Source organism: Falco naumanni, chromosome 3, assembly GCF_017639655.2.
Source record: "Falco naumanni isolate bFalNau1 chromosome 3, bFalNau1.pat, whole genome shotgun sequence".
Classification (NCBI taxonomy): domain Eukaryota; kingdom Metazoa; phylum Chordata; class Aves; order Falconiformes; family Falconidae; genus Falco; species Falco naumanni.
The window spans coordinates 18,850,585-18,866,944 of NC_054056.1; the positions used below are offsets into that span (position 1 = coordinate 18,850,585).

At 47.5% G+C, this 16,360-nt stretch overlaps 1 protein-coding gene and 1 long non-coding RNA gene across 4 annotated transcripts; both read right to left on the bottom strand.

Moving 5' to 3' along the window:
• Nucleotides 1-13: 13 nt before the first annotated feature.
• On the bottom strand, nt 14-6,080 carry LOC121085002 (probable 2-ketogluconate reductase). 3 transcript variants are annotated; one of them, XM_040587169.1, is made up of 6 exons: nt 6,059-6,080; nt 4,596-4,980; nt 2,936-3,107; nt 1,381-1,559; nt 735-831; nt 14-375 (listed from the first exon to the last, which is right to left on the bottom strand). In XM_040587169.1, the coding sequence occupies exons 1-6, from the start codon at nt 6,062-6,064 to the stop codon at nt 222-224; spliced, it is 993 nt and encodes a 330-aa protein (XP_040443103.1). In that variant the 5' UTR covers nt 6,065-6,080; the 3' UTR covers nt 14-221. The 3 variants fall into 3 exon arrangements, with proteins under 3 accessions (XP_040443103.1, XP_040443105.1, XP_040443106.1); XM_040587171.1 differs by lacking the exon at nt 6,059-6,080 and adding an exon at nt 5,625-5,689; XM_040587172.1 differs by lacking the exon at nt 6,059-6,080 and adding an exon at nt 5,415-5,508.
• A 731-nt stretch (nt 6,081-6,811) lies between these two features.
• LOC121085770 lies at nt 6,812-15,555 on the bottom strand. Its single transcript, XR_005827185.1, has 3 exons — nt 11,857-15,555; nt 10,529-10,746; nt 6,812-8,848 (listed from the first exon to the last, which is right to left on the bottom strand). It is a non-coding gene; the product is annotated as an uncharacterized LOC121085770 (long non-coding RNA).
• Between the last annotated feature and the right edge of the window lie 805 nt (nt 15,556-16,360).

A 16,360-nucleotide genomic window follows, 5' to 3' on the forward strand; every position in this document is an offset into this window, starting at 1 on the left:
CAAGGCAAGCCTCTGGACTCCTGAGTTTTTCATTGACATTCATAGCAAAATACTGCGGTTTTCCACACCAAATCACTTTTGGTTATTTAAGTAAACCAAACCCACATGTTACACATTTTATCTGTATAACACACATAGGAGAATTACATTAAGAGTGCTCAAATTACCAGTTCATCACACTAGGATAAACGCTAATGACATTAACATCAAATGCAGGCCATTTATTGTAACACTTCGTTGGGGACAGGAAGACCCGCAAGACTTGCTTCTATGCTTTCGGTCATGTTCTCCATCATACGGCGGCGTGTCTTTTTGGTGGCACTTCCAATGTGAGGAGTTATTATAACATTCTTCAGCTTTAACAAAGGGTGATCCCTGGGAAAGGAAAAGAAACACCAAGCTAAGTCACTGCCAGAGCATTCATCTGTTATTTCATCATCTGAAGGGAGCCAGGGAAATAAGAATTAAAAATAGAAACTAATTGCATGACCCAAGCATACTCGGAGGAGTTCAGACTGCTGCCTCGCTTGTGGGTTTTTTATGCAACAAATCCTCCAAGTGAGTCAGGGTGAATTTTGTTTGGCTAGGGCGGAAGGACGGGGGACATTGTTTCAGCAGGACTAGTGCACATACATCATGTACACCTACTAAACAAAACCATGTCACTTCTCACAGGCTGGCAAACTCGTTTGAACCATGCACACAGACTCCTTTAACTGAGATACACGTCCTACCTTGGCAAAGGTTCAGGATATGTCACGTCCAGAGCAGCTGCCTTAATAACTCTGTTTTGAAGGGCTTCCACCAAAGCGTCCTGATCCACAACCAGACCTGGGTTACAGTAAGAAGGATACTCTTATTTTCGTATTCTGTTCTGCTTGCTCCCCATCCTTTTGCGCACAGTGGTCAGGCAAACGACAGGGCTAGTGATGCTCACAAGGCAGAAGTGGTAGCAGAGGGAGCGTGGTGAAGCAGGAGGAGGAAGCTTGGGTATGTGCATCAGAGTTGGGCAGTCAGGAATTTTAAATACAGTACACAGTACCATAAAACAAAGTACAGTGCCAGACCAGAGTGGGCTGTGCCACACTGATATATGTTAGCAGCAACACCGCGGTAAATAAATAAAAAGCTTGAGTAAGAGATTATACAAATATATACAGGCTTCTTGTGCTCCAAGCTCACTAACATTTTAGAGACCCACTCACTCACAATTATAGAACTGCTTAAATGTTTTGCTGAGATATGACCACAGATATCTAAATAATCCAGTAATCAGAGAATTTACTGGAAATTTCAGTGACAGACGCTATATTAGGGTTGAGTTTTCCGAGGACTTTTTACACCAGCAAACCATAATGCAGTTTTGTTTCTGGACCCTACCTCTGCTGATATTAATGAGAGTAGCTGTGGGTTTCATCAGCTCCAGCTCCCTCTTCCCAATCAATTTGCGTGTCTGTGGAGTCAGGTTCACAGAGAGCAACACAAAATCTGACTGCTGGAGCAAATCATCTATCTTCTTACAGTAAATAGCTCCAACAGCACTTTCTTCTTCCTTGTTTCTGAGGGGAAAAAACCCAAAATTAAAGACCAGTAGTAAGCAAAAAGTTCAAATCACCATTAAAGAAAAGGTTTCTGGATAGTTTTCTTCACTCTGTAGTGCAAAACAGTTAGCCAGTTATCTGACTGAAACTCAGTAAAGAAAAATGTCAAGCTGTTAATTCCCACAACACTAAGTGCACTATACACAAAGGGGTAGTGCCGTACCTGCAGGGATGGAAAGTAAGAAACTAGTATCGTGTAAATGCACTGAATAAATCATAAAATAAATGCATGTGTCACACCTTCTGATGATAATGGAGATTTTTTTCCAATCCAAAAGCAAGACTGATGTTTGACATTAATTCCCTACTCTGTGAAAAGTAACTCATCCGAAAATTACCAAGGAAACCCCCAAGACAGGGTAGGGGTTAGATCTTCAGACCTTTGTGCCAGCAGCAGCCTGCTTGCTGTGTGCATCAGTGCTGGTTCGCTGAAGCCATGCACTGCAGGACCTGCTGATGCGTTCAGTCTCTGTCAGGACAGGGTCTGGGCACGTACTGCCCAGCTCCCATCAGATTCCCGCAAAAGGAGAGGATGGGACAGGCCTGACGGGAGGGAGTCACGGCGTGTGTGAAGGGCACATGAACCCCATCTAGAAGACAGCAAGCAGGCTGGCAAGCCTGGCTCTTCATTGCCAGCTGGCTCTGAAAGGGTGAGCTGTCTCTGCCTGCATTCCTGCCCCATGTAAGTCATGGGAGTTATGTCCTCCCAGACCACTTCTCCTTTCCTCAGCCTATTGCAGTGTCACCAACATTTCAGGGAGGCCCAGGGAGGCCTGACTCACAGGTGGACTGGTGAGATATGTCTCTCCAATTCCCTCCTCACTTTGTTTCTGCACACATTGGGAAATAACAACCATCTTGAAGCAAGTGTATGTACTTTGCCACTTAAAGAGCCAATGATAAGGCAGTGACTTACTGTCATGGTCCACAGGGCACCACCAGCCCTGGCTGTCCCTGTCGGGCTCCCCAGGGCTCCCCCACATCCCAGGATGCCATGGCAGCTCCCTTGGGGCTGTCAGCCCCTGCCCTGGTAATGCCGCAGCAGGGCTAGTCCCCAGCACCCCTCAGACCCAGTCTGGCCTTTGCCCTGCCTTCTCACCACGAGCTGGCCTGATGATTTGGACTTTTGGGTGAGCCTGGTCATAGTCTGTGGCACTTGCTTCTTCCCAGCACAGTACTTAATAACTGTATTTAAAAACCACTGTTAGTGCAGAGAGCACATCATCCTGTCGTAACACAGAGAGAACAGGAGATCAGATCGACAGTGAAAGGTACAACTAACACTTAAAAGCAGTGACAAAATACAATTTCCATAGAGCTGTAACCAGCTTTACCTCTGATTCCTGTTGTGGTACAAAATCTTCATTTCAAAGGCTTTGGCTCTCTCGGCCACTTTGTAGCCAATGGTGCCCATTCCCACGATCCCCAAGCTCGCCCCAGAAACCTCAGCCCCCAGCCAGTCAGCAGGGAAATACTCCGTGTCAGGGGAAACCGCGAGCTGGTAGCCTTGGAGGAGGGAAGAGAAGAAAAAATCTTGCATAAAGGATGCCCCAACATCTGGTTACTTTTTCCCCAGTTTTCATAGTAAGACAAGGCAGAAGCACGGGAGCAGTCACATAATATTGTTGTGCTTCTGGACAAGAAGTGAATAATGCTGCACTGTCGGTATGACATCTGACGTGGATTTCTTGCTTAAGATAGAAACCTACCCAGCCCCTCTCTGGCAGCCCAGGCAGCCAAGGCCACAGCAGCAGCCCCCTGCGCAGTACATTCCACCCTGCCCATCGTCCCTCTCTGCTGGCAGGACAGATTCTGTGCCGCTGGAACGAACCGCGGCCTTGCAGCTCACCGGTTCAGCAGTGGGGCTTATGAAACTGGCGGTGCCAGCACTGTCACCCACGTTGTAAACATGGAATGGCACGACTGGTGAATCAGCCGTAGTGTCACCGAGACTTTCAGCAAAGCCAAAATACAATTCCCAGCTATCCTGCAGGTACCTCAAAGTGGGCAGGGAAAAGAAGCACAGAGCATGGTGAACAGGCTTCTGGACAGCTTGCTTGTAATGACTCAGATACATGGCAGCTTGACAAAGGTGTCCTGGTTTCAGGTGGGAGAGTTAATTTTCTTCCTAGCAGCTGGCACGACGTTGTGTTTTGGATTTAGTATGACATCGATAACACACGGATATTTTAGCTGTTGCTGCGCAGGGCTTACCCTAGTCAAGGACTTAGCAGTTCCCGTGCTCTGCCAGCAAGGAGGGGCACAAGAAGCCGGGAGGGAGCTGATGCCAACCGGCCAAAGGGATATTCCATACCATGGGGCATCACGCTCAGTATATACACCAGGGGGAGTTGGCTGGGGCGGGGGGAGCACTGCTCGGGGGCTGGCTGGGTACCGGTCAGTGAGGGGAGAGCAATTGTATTGTGCACCACTTCATTTTTTTCTTTCAGGTTTTATTCCTCTCACCCTCTCTCCTTTTCATTACCCCTCCTCCTCCTCCTCTTACTATTATTATTGTTGTTCTTATGTCAACCCTCGAGTTTTACATTTTTCCTGATTCTCCTCCCCATCCTACTGGGCAGGGGGAGCAAGCAAGCGGCTGCATGGAGCTTAGCTGCTGGCTGGGGTTAAAGCACACAACAGGTTTCAAGCCTCCTTGAGAATATCTTCTTTTAATCCCCTTTTATTAAAACTTGAAAAGCAAGGCTGCAGTGAATAAGTACAATGAAAAAGTGGCTACAGGCTGAGGGAGAAGAGGCCTGAATTTAAGGCTGTCTAAAGGAGGAGCATGTCTGCCTTGCTGATGTTTGGAAACAGTATTGCGTTGCATGCGAGTTATTGTGACACAACAGACCTGTCTTAACTTCTCCCTCATGGCTGTATTTTGCTGTAACTTTTAAGGTCACTTTTGCATCAGCACGCACTTTCTAACTGCATGTTTCAAAGACAGAGTCACCTTTCCTATAAAAAGACTAAAATAATTTCAGTTATTACCTTCCACAAGCCTCCTGGAAGATGCCAGCATCAAAGCCATCCCCATGTCTGCAGTGTCGGTGGAAACGACAAATGGCGTGTTGGACACTTTCACACTATAGCTGGAGAGGAGGTCCAGGTCCAAGTGATCTATTCCCACGCCAGAGCTTGCAAGTATCTTCAAGTTAGGCAAGCTCTGGAGCAGCTCTTCATTGATAACTGGCTTGTAATACCACATATAAATGGCGGTGATCTTTTTGCTAAGAAATGTCTTGTTTTCAAGATACTCTTTCATGGTGACGAGACGAAAATGTTTCTCCAGAAATTCAACATGGTCTTCATATACTCCATGCTTCCCTCCTATACGGTCGATTAGCACGTAAGGCAGTTCCTGACCCTCCATGTCCTGCAAAAGCAATGAGAAACCAGAAGGACATGTGCTTAAGTGACCCATTATATCTTCTTAAGAAAGAGGAATGAATTGGCTCCATTCCGTGCTGTTTTGCTCCCACACACAGAACTTTTCTCGAGTTCTTCCTGCGCGGTTTGAAGGCATGTTCCATTTTTACATGATCTTGTCAATAAGACAAGAAAACACTGTTTCTGACACGCCAGCTGTGCTAAGGCCGAGGCAAACGAGCCACCGGATGCTACTCCTGTTCGACAGTCGATATTTCAAAGCCAGCGCCTGGATCAGTTAAGAGCGCGGCCGCACGCCAGCAGGGCATCCTGCACCCCGAACAGCCGTGCCGAGGCGGCAGCGCTGGGGATGGCGCTGGGGACGCCCGGCCCCGCGCACCGCGCTGTCCCCTGCCCGCCGTGAGCTTCGCAGTCGCCCACCTGCTCCCCCGGCACCTCCGTACTCTGCCTCCCGGCCCGGCCCGGGACCCCGCCGCTCCCGGCGAGGAGACCTCCGTGCTCCGCCGCGCCCGGCCCCACCGGTGGTCCGGCCGGGGTCCCGCCGGGGCGCGCAGGGTCCCCGGGGCGGGCGGGCAGCCGCCACCCGCCACAGGCTGTCCCGGGGCCCGCGCTGCCGCCCGCAGCGCTCACCCGCGCCGCTCCCGCCGCCGCTGCCACTGCCGGGGCCGCTCCTGCTCCCGGGGCCGGTCCCAGTGCCGCCGCCGCCGGCGGGAGGCGGAGCGGGGCCGCCCGGCCGTGCCCCCGGGGCGGAGCGGGGCCGCAGCCACCGCCCAGCGGCCCGGCGGGCAGCGGTCTCCCGCCTGGGCCGGGTCACCGCGCCGCCGCATCCACCCCCGGCGCAGCCGCGCACCCCCGGCGGGCGCTGCCCCACGGGGGTCTGGGGGTCCCCGGAGCGGTTCCCGCGGCCCCGCAGCAGCCCCGCGGTGGCGGCGGGGTCCGGGCGCCGTTCCCCCCGGCAGGAGCTGCGCAGCGGGTGGGCAGCAGCTCCCCGCGGTGTGTGCGCGGACGGTAACGCACGGCAGCAACCCGGCTGCAAAGCCAAACCCGACAGTAACGCGCGGTACCTGCATCGTTGCAAAGCGAAACAAACAATAACATGCAGTAACTGTATAGTTGCAAAGCTGAAACAATAATGCGTAGCAACTACACACTTGCAGGGCCGAACCAGACAATGACAAGTGGTAACACCGCGGGGGGGTGGGGAGTGGGGGGGGAGGTGGCCCCCAAACCCCGCGGGTGCCGGAAGGGAGCAGCCGGTGCTCACAGGTAACCACCACGTGTTCTTGGCAAGGTGTCATGCCCTTGCACCGTCACAGCCCCAGGGCCGTGGGGACCTTGCCCCCTGGCCCGGCACTGCAGCCTGGGCACCCCGCCACCCCGCCACCCATCCACCCGCTGCTTGTGGGGGACGGTGGCACAGCGATACCTGCGGCAGGCAGCGCCCCGCATGTGGGACGGCCTTTTCCAGCCTCGAGGGTTCCAGAACGCTCTGAGAACCTGCCGCGGCAGCCCGGGGCTGGCTGTGCCTGTCACAGCTGAGGGGTGCGGCGGGACCTGCCGGTGGGGTTACCTGAGCAGCCCCCGGGGTGATGGAGGCTGCCCGATGATTCCAGCATCCGCTGCCCCACGTGTGCAGAGACCCCCAGCTGGGCAGGTGGGCACGGCGGGTGGGGGGGCGGGGAGGCCGCTTGTGGCTCTGCTCACAGCCTATGAGTTTTGCAGCGGGATGGGCTGCAAAACCACATCTCCTTCAGGCCTGCCAAATGCATTTCAACATGCTGAACATCAAGGCAGTCAAGTTTAATACCAAATCCTCTATAAAATTACTAATGAAAAGTTAAAGGACAACAAAACATTGCAATAATTACACAAACCCATGGATTGCTCTCGTTATCCTGGCAATGATTTTTTAGTATCATTTGCTTACATGGATTTCAAGTTCAGGCAGTTAAACTTTAAAGCAAAAATTCATTAACTAGCAAGATGGGGTTATAGCATATTAACGACATTCTTAGTTAAGTCTACCTGAATCTTTGGCTTTAAATAAGCCCAACAAATGCTAAAATGCTTACACAATCCCTGTTTCACATCAGCTGCTTTTCAGTTTGCTGATAAGACATAATGGGTGATCTTTTAACCTAGTGCTGGAGTTACCATACCTGAGGTCACAGGACCACCGCAAAGCCCCTCTCAAAGGCAGAGTCCTTTTAGCAGTGAAGGGTAAAACAAAACAAACCAGCTTTGGAAGGATGACATGGTAGTTTTTCCCTTTGTATATCAAATCACCAAATTCAAATGAACAAAATGAAGGAGCAATTAGTCAGAGGAGATGAAAAAAAAAAGTAGTCAAAGAATATTACTCTTTTAAAAGCAAAAATCCAGGGCATACTTATCAAATGTCAAGAAAATGGATGTGTTTGGTGGTCAGATAGCGTCAAAGTTTTTTTGTGTAACTTGAGCATCTAATTTCCACATTTGGTTCAGGAGCTGGTGTATCTCAGTAGGAGATATATCTGTACAGCAGTATACGTGGCAGGAGAGGGCAGGGAGCCACTTATATTTTGAGTGATTGAAGAGCTGTTCAAAACACTAGGACACAGAATGGAGCAGAGTGTGGGCAGCAACCAAACAACAGTTACCGTAACTGAAGTCTGATCAAGGTAAAACAAGATGGGGGTGTTGCACCGGTGCACTATCATGCTCTACGTAGATTTAATATTTAGAGTACCTTACAGACCTCCATGCAGCGCATGGACCTGAATTACACAGTCTTGCAGTGCGCTGTTAGGTTTCTGTTATGGAAAGGAATCTACTACACCAGCATCACGACAAAGCTGAAATTAATAATGTCTGTGGATATGGGAAGTATTTTGCTGTCTGCAAGCTTCACTGCCATTATTAAATATTGCCATTGGCGTCCATGTAACACGTCAGGGCAAACTGACGCTTGCCGTCTCAATAAGGTGCTCCCATCATAATTGTTTCTTAGGATTAGGGTGTTTTAAGTATTAGCTTAAAAGACTTCTGTATGATGTAATGTATGCATTTCCCAGGTGGTATGTATAGACTAGCTTAAGCATGAAACTGGGTAAGGACATACATTTCCCATCTCTATGTTATGTGTATAAAGCAATATTCTATGTGATCAGGATTCACAGGACAAAAAAGCAGAGGCAGGGAATGTATATACACGTGTCCACTGTTTCAGGCAAGGCCAACCCAAGCAATGCACTTTGTTTCACTGACTCTAAACCACCACAAAGCATTGTCACTAACCCATCTGCTTGCCACAGCTCAGGGCAGCGGTCCCAGCAGGCTCCTGTAGCAGCACTTTATTCCAGACCACGCACTGTTTGACCATCAAAATGTTTCAAACAAACCTGAATCCATGGAGTGAACTGTAATGCATCATCTCTTTGTTCGTGTGGCCACTGTGGGTTTTGATCTATGGTTAGTAACTGTAAGATTGGATGTAGTGTGTTTTCCAAGGACAATTTAAGTAGGATAGCAGAGACAGAAAACAGCATCTGGTAAGCACAGGAAGGTTTCCTTCACTGTATGTCCGTTCATTTGATACCATTTGGTAAATATTTATAGATGAAGGAAAGGCAGGAAAAAAGGGCCACTTTTTGCAATGCAGTTTGAAAGGAGAGCTAGTTGCTTCCTGAAGACATTTTGGGAAGCTGTCCTTCAGGTGATGGTTTCCAGCCGTGGCATGCCAAGTGGCTAGGTGCTGTGTCAGCCCGTCACCCCAGGGACTGGCAGGTGTCCTGCTGCCTGCTGCTGGCTCTTCCCAACATACCCCACTGGCAGGGAGCACTTCTGTAGCTGGTCAGCCCAGGTGCTTGAAAAGTCTGAAAGAGGAGAAGTACAGTTGCAGGCAAATGCCAAGCATGTTCTATTATTCTATGTAGAAGTGAAGTACTGTAGCTGATTCTATGCTGGCTGCTTCACACCTGGCAAAAAGTTTGTGTGTGCAAAACCTTATGTGTGTTTTCCAGGTTTAAGATATTGAGCTCATGAAAGGTTGGTGGTTTTTTCTCTCTGCCATTTTAGCTTCTTGTAGCTTTGTTTTCAGCTCTGTAATTTATTGCTTAGCCTTTTATTTTGAGAGAACAAACAACTTATTTTCATCAAGGTCATACCGGTGACACTGAACGGCACACTGGACACTGGGTACCAGTACCTCAGAGAACAGGGAGGTACCTGGGACAGTCCTGAAATTCCTGCCAGCCAACCGACTGCTCCTGAAAAGCTGCAGTGTCTTGTTTCCCTGAGCTGCACAAGTCGGCATCATCATATGTTAAAGCAGTGGAAGGAAGTGTCTTTTGGCAAGCACCAGGGACAACCTTCTGCAAGGAAAAGGATGTGGAAATGGCTCTGTAAAGATGCTTGAGACAACAGGCAAAATCCCTGCTGCACTTAATGGCAACTTTGCCATAAATTTTACTGATAGATTAAAGAATCATACTATTCATAAAGTCATGCTACATAATGAAAGGCATAGTGGTGCCACTTTGGGCTGTGTATTGGTTCATTTGTCTTTTGGACTTGTATTAAGACAACAGAGAGTAAGAAATACAGCCGAGAGGACAGCGAACTGTTTCCTACAAAGCTTTAGTGAGGTGAATGAGAATTCTTCATTTAAAGAGATCTTTCCCCTGTGGAATTTGAACAATTAATTGTACTATAGGTGCCATTTCTAGTGGAAGAAAACCATGGGATTTTGATTTTTTCTATAATAATTGCAGTAACAAAACCAAGTTGTCAAAGTATTTTTTTTCTCTTTACAGTAGTGAAGCTCCCTGTCATATCTTGTTTCAAATATAATTTTTGTTGTGAATGCCCAGAAGCAGTGGTACAAAGGAAAACTTATAGATTTGGATTTTAATGCTGCTCGTGTTTTTATAGACTTTTGTGTGCCCGCTGATTTACAGAATGGCACTGGAGGCTTAGAGAGCTCTAAGTGTTCTTACAAATATTTACACAAAGTTGAAAATCTGGAAGTAGACTGCACATAAATTTGGTGTCACAAACACAGTAGAATGTTCATCTTGAAAACTAAATTTCCTCAGTGCTAGTACTTTAAATTGCCTTCTAAAATCCTGCTTTAAATAAGTGATTTTGAGTACACTTCTGAAAACTGACTTCTGTGTCAGCATCTTGTGTCTCAGGAGCTAGTTTAAATGGAGACTTCTGCATGGACACTCAACAGTGTTTCTAGCCAGACAGCTTACTGTTGCTGGTTTTGATAGCCAATAGAATGGGAACAAAGTTAATTAGGTAACCTAAAATGACTTTTTCTTTAGGACTGGGGAGCCTAGCAAGAAGTGTGTTGGCAACTGGTTGTTTTCCCCAGAGTCACTTAGAGCCTGCATGCATCTATCTGCTGTTGGAAGTGAAAAGCGGTGTATTCAGTCTGCAAGCAAATTAACATGTAAAAGCTGCTTTTTAATGGCATGTGAGACCAAGCCAGAGTTTTCCTGCCACTTGGAATAGGTTTCTCTTAATATGGAAAACATAAGAATAAAAACCTTTAGAGCTGATGCAGGGGGAAGGGAAGAATGAAGACAGAGGTGTGACAGCCTTTTGCACCTCAGCTGGGGAGCACTTCACTGGGTTCGAGGAGGCCATCCGGAGCTGCCAGTACGTTTTGAGCTGCTTCCTCTGATACCATGTAGGTGGCTGTGTCTGTTTTAATGCCGAGGCAAGGCGTTAAATGTCGTTCTTTGATTATAACAGTGCATGATCTCTGGAAACGAGAGAGTTAAGTTACCTACTATTCGCCCACATAAAGAGGGGTCCTGTTTTGGCTTTTGCACTGTATTTATATATAAAGTTAATTTCATATAACTTTACAAGTCCCACTTACATCCACAGAATCTGACCACCTGCATTCAAGTAATTTTGGACATTAAAAGGACATGTTAAGAGCTCATACTCTGCTCTTTTGCCCAGGAACTTTTGCCACTAGGCAGCAATTTGAACTGTGTCCGAAGAGAGGATTGTGGCCTCCTGCCCATTCAGCCTGCACATGGTCCAAGCTGCAGTGATGGGACAGAGAGAACAGGCAGTGATGTCCTGGCGCACAGACGGGACCAGACCAGACTTCCCCCCAGCCCAGAATGCAGCCAAGCACCGCCAGCTCTACGAGGCACGGGCACTAGCAGTGGTGTTTTGGCACAGACTTTGGTAGAGGTGTTTTGGCACAGGCTCTGGTAGAGGTGTTTCCTTACAGCAGCCTGGCAGCCTCCAGCCCCAGAGGTCTGCAGTGCTTCAGCCCTCTGTTGCAGAACAAGCCTGGTGGGAGGGGAACCTTGAGTGATGCAGCAGGTCTGAGAAGGGGTGGCTCCAGCATCTCCCACTCATTCGTGGCAAGCTGCAACTTCAGATACAGCAATTTGTAAGTGAAGCACTGCTGCAGCTTCATATGTTGATTCTGGGTGTTTAATGCTCCTCTCACCACACAAGCCCCCTCCTGCAGCTTGTCACCTGTCACCCAGGCTTCCCTTTGACCTGTTATCAGACCCAATATCTGGGCTGCATCCCATTGGGATTCATGGCACTTCCACCCCAACCTCCAGCCCAGGGAGGGCTGCCTCTGCTAGACCCCTGCCTGCTGCAGGGCTTACCCATCCTTTCAGAGCAATGAGCAGAGATGGCCACTGGGCAGTGGTTCTGGGTGGGTGACACCCAAAGCCGTGGCCCTGATGGGACCAGCCTACAGAGCTGTCACCGGCACCTCTGCCCAGCGGCGGTGCCCGGTTTGGAATGCGAGTGTCCCTGGGTGCCCTTTGCAGTAGTGACCCCAGAGTGAGAAGAGAACAGAAGGGGAGAGAGAGGGATCTGTGCTATGCCTGACCTTTCCTGGGTGTCCACACCGTGGTGCGTGGCGGTGCAGCGTGGTGCTGCGTATGACATGACGGGAGCGGGCTCACACCATCCCATCAGGCCAGCCAGCAGTTCTGGGGTACCTCTGCTGCTGCTAATAACAGTAGTTGGGGTTTCACCACCTCCATCTCTCTTTTCCTGATCAGTTGTGTGTTGAGGCGCCAGGCTCACCACCACTGCCACAGACTCTGCCTGCTGGAGCAAGTTGTCTATCTTTTCCCTGCAAGTGGCTCTGACAGCTTACTCCTCTTGCTCTTTCCTGGGGGGGAAAAGAAGGACCACATTGTTATTTCATGGCATCTGTCATGAAACATTTTCTTCAGTGATACAAACTAAAGGATCTGACTATCACATTCATGTAGCAAACAGGTGGCAAACAAAGGTGAATTCAGTCTCCGCTGGCTGTTTAGGACCTTCTGGAAGGCTTCAAGCCCTACAGCAGGGGATGGATTGTATGCCTGCCTCAGCCACTGCAGTGCAGGGTCCTGGGGCTTCTTTTAAAGTCTGCAAGAGGACTAAGGCTAAGCACTGGAACAGATGGCAGCACAGGGTCCATCCCTTGGGGTGCCCTGTGGGGAAGGCGCACCCCACAGGACGCAGCAATTGCTCAAACCAGAGTGGTGCTGGTCACCAGAACTCATCCGTATGAGCTCTGAGGGAGCTGGTGGTCCTCATCCTGCTGGCATCCTCCAGCAAACCCGTCATTTTCTGATGAGTGCAATCAGCAAGGGGCTCTTTTGCAGGCTTCTAGCTGCCCCAGGACATTCCCAAAATGAAGTGTTCAACACAAAATGTTACCTAAGTAGAGAGAGATATTTAATTTAAACTTTTCAGAATTAAAAAAAGCTTTTCTTTGTAAATTTAGCTGCCTGAACTTTGGGAACTAAAGAAGCAATAATAGGAGATTGTGTGTACAGTCTTCTGCTCCCTGATCTAGAAATAAACAAGGAAGTCACACTGAGAAAATATCTTCAGTGTAACCTTGGACCACGTGTCTCCTAATGAATGTGTTTCATTGTTTTCTTCCAATGTCCAGGTCAACAATGAGAGATTAAGTGGGTAAAGAACACACTGGAACTACAGCATGCAGAGTGCATTTCACTTCAGCACATAAGCTTGAAGTGTTAATGTACTTTAAAACGAGCAGGCTTCTCATTTCTGCTGCACTATGCGTTGATTATTCATCACAGCGCTCTTACATAAATATTACTGTAAAGACTGGAAAATATTACAGAGGGATTTAGTGATAGGAAAAAAAGAAAAATAAGTATTTGTGCCTTATTTTCTCTTTTTTGTGGCTTATGAAGAAATTCTGAAAGATCTTAAGGAGGATGTTCACTAGTACTTTTTTTGATTGTTTTTACTTTACAGCTGTTTTTACAGTTTCTGAAGTAATAGGAATGCCAAGCAAGGCTAGAAATTTCTGGCCTCATCCACACTTGCAATTTGCTTAGGACTAGCCAGAGCAGTAACCCTCCCTCCACAGTCTGCGTGTGGAGATTACTGAGGTCCACGTGTACTGGCACTGCAGCTTCTCCCTTCAGCCAGGGGAGCAAAGCCCTGGCAGGGCAGGGCATGGATTATAGCAGCAGCCCCCTGCTCTGCTTGTTGGCTGCAACTTGCCTGATTGCAACGGCTGTGAGTTGTACGGGGGGTCTGGCTCACCTTGGCACTGAAGAGCCCCTGTGCTGCATCTCTAACAAGGGTCAGATTCCCAGAGACGTAACTTAGGAGGGGCTAGGAATAAAGGGTGAAATCCAGTTAAATATGTGATAAAATTCCTACTGGGTTGAAAAAACCAAGGTTTTCTGAAGAACAGCCCTCAAGTTAATCAGCCAAGTTGCAATTTTGCGCCAAGTACACATTCCCTGGTTCTCCAGTCATTCAGTTTCAAGAAGATCACTCCTGAACTTCAAAATATGAGGAAAAAATAAACAAAAGGTAGAGTTATGTGACACCACAGTGAGATATGATAAGAATAAAAAAGGTATAGCTTGATTTTCCATTTTCTGTTCACACATCCAGGAAACTGTGGAAGTCTGGAATTCTGTCCCTCATGGTCTGTAAGGTTTCATATCACTGCCACCAGGCTCATAACACACAATTATTTCTCATTAATTACTTAGTTTCAGACCATCGATAGTCTGGTGCAATATACCTCCTTCTCTATCCTGAAATCACAAATTACTATGTCTAAGCAGTTTAGGAAAATGTTGGACTAAACACAGACTGTGAAAATAAATTGCAGTTTTTCACCATGAACTTTGAGTTATCAGGTTAATTTTTAAATGCTTCATTGCAGACATTTTTGCAGCCTGAAGAGACACTCATGTCTTCTCAACTGCAGTGCCTTCTTCTGAGGTTAGCAACAGTTATTTAAATAATAGATGCTAAGGCAAGTGTTTCCCAAGGACTTATGCACTCCAAATGTGGGTTTTTTTCTTCAGGAATCATAGATTACCTGTTTGCGGTTCCCCGAGGGTCTGTGAATTGGCAGTGGGGTTGTTTGTTTTGTTTTGGGTTATTTGGTTTTTAAAAATACACTATTTACAGCTACCGTTGATTTTCCGTAGGAACTATGGGAAGAGCTCCAAGGAGAGTCATTCAAGGGTTGAAGATTTTGGAATCCCCTATAGCTGTACTTGCTGTTGTCTTGTTAGTAGTATTTCACTATTTGCATCTGAATATCTAACTCTTGCCCCGTCTATGCTTCCTGTGCTAAAACTTTGTTTTACCGCCCCTTCCAGAAGCCTGACCACACTGCAAAATAATGGAAAGGGTGCCTGATCTTTTGGAGGTGACAAATTACTGAATTTTCTAACTTTGTTGCTTGCTCAGAGGAAAGAGAATGTAAGAAAAAGCTTGGCCGTGGGCTGCAAGTTAGGATCATTAATTTTGCTTTAGGCTGTTCCCTCACCCGTGCAACTTCAGGGGTAGATCCACTATTGTTTCATGGCCAGTCAAGATAAAAATATCATTTTTGTCACACGGAGGAACTAAACCTCTTGGGATTTACTTTGGTTTTCAAAGGATCCCCTTAGGAAAATCAATGATACTTTTGCAGTGATTGGCTTTGCTCTAATTTAACACGTAGATGAAGCAGAGCTCTTCTTACATGAGAAGACCTGAGGCCTACAGTCATTTCAAAGGAGTCTGCCTTCTTCAGTGTTTTGCTGTAAAAATAGAATATTGCAGTATTGGCTGAAAAGTGTTTCGGGATACAGTCAAATTTCTGTGGGGAATTAATGCTCAATTCACCTTTAATATATTTGATTAATATATACACAAACTGCTTGGTGTACTTCTCATTATGTAGCAGCAAGTACTGGGAACAGAACACAGGTATTCACTGAAATAATGGACTGAAAAAATCAAAATGCATGGCTGCTTAGTTTAACATCTTCAAACAAAACCCTTTAATTAGTTCCTCTTTATTTTTTAGAATTGTAACTAACAGTACAGATCAAGCCTAGTGAGATGATAGCTTTGCAGTATCGTGACAAGAACAGTGCAGGAACAGGTTGCTTTTTTTTAGTTTAAAAGTGCTATGTAAGAAACAGTGCCTTCCCGTACACACGTGTAGAAGAATGGCTGCAGAAGCGTGGCCTTAGAATCTCTGAATATTGCACAATCCAGGCCTGGTATTAGAATAGGCCTGTAATCAGAATTGTACTGAAGTTGCTGTGCTGAAGTTAACAAGAAAGGTAGCCTTGAGCTACTCTTGAATCCTGAGACCAAGTAATTATGTTGTGCCAACAGGCCGTGGCTGTAACAAGCTACAGCTGCTGGGAAAGCAGGTGCAGGGCCAAGCAAGATAGGGACCGGTATGGGAAAATAGGGAGTAACAAACTACAAGGCTGAAGCACAGCGACACAATTAGCTACATGGATAGAATGCTTATTTTAGTCATGATAATTAGGGGTGTGAGAACCGCGTGCGTTTAGAGACTACTAACCAATTATATTTCTGCTTTATGAATATGCATGTGTGTCGGTTCTATATAAGTAGTGTTAGAAACTAATAAAGCTGAGCAAGATGCATAACTCACATTGAGCGTCTTCTTGACTCCGGCGAGCCCTTCTTCCAACAATTGGCGCCCGAACAACGGGAAAGCTGGTAATTGCTGGGAAAACTCTGCCTTTGCATCACGACGGTGGGCTTTGCAAAGTTGAGAGTCACTCTGAAGAGTTCGAGCAGGAAGACATCCGTAAGGAGTAAAGGCGTCTGAATCCGGCATTGACGTCGTGCGCGGACCTGCACCCGTAGGACCGTTTTTCCCTCGATAATGGAAAGGGAAGCGGCACTCACGCTATTAACTGATATTCTTGCTAAGCGAGAGGCTAGCGTGAGCACTAAGAAGCTCCATGAGCTCTGTAGGTGGGCGGCTGAACATGGACACTTAAAAGACCCGCAATTGCTGTTTAGTGTGACTGAGTGGCGAGAGGTCGGGGATTCCCTTTGCGATGCGATCCTTA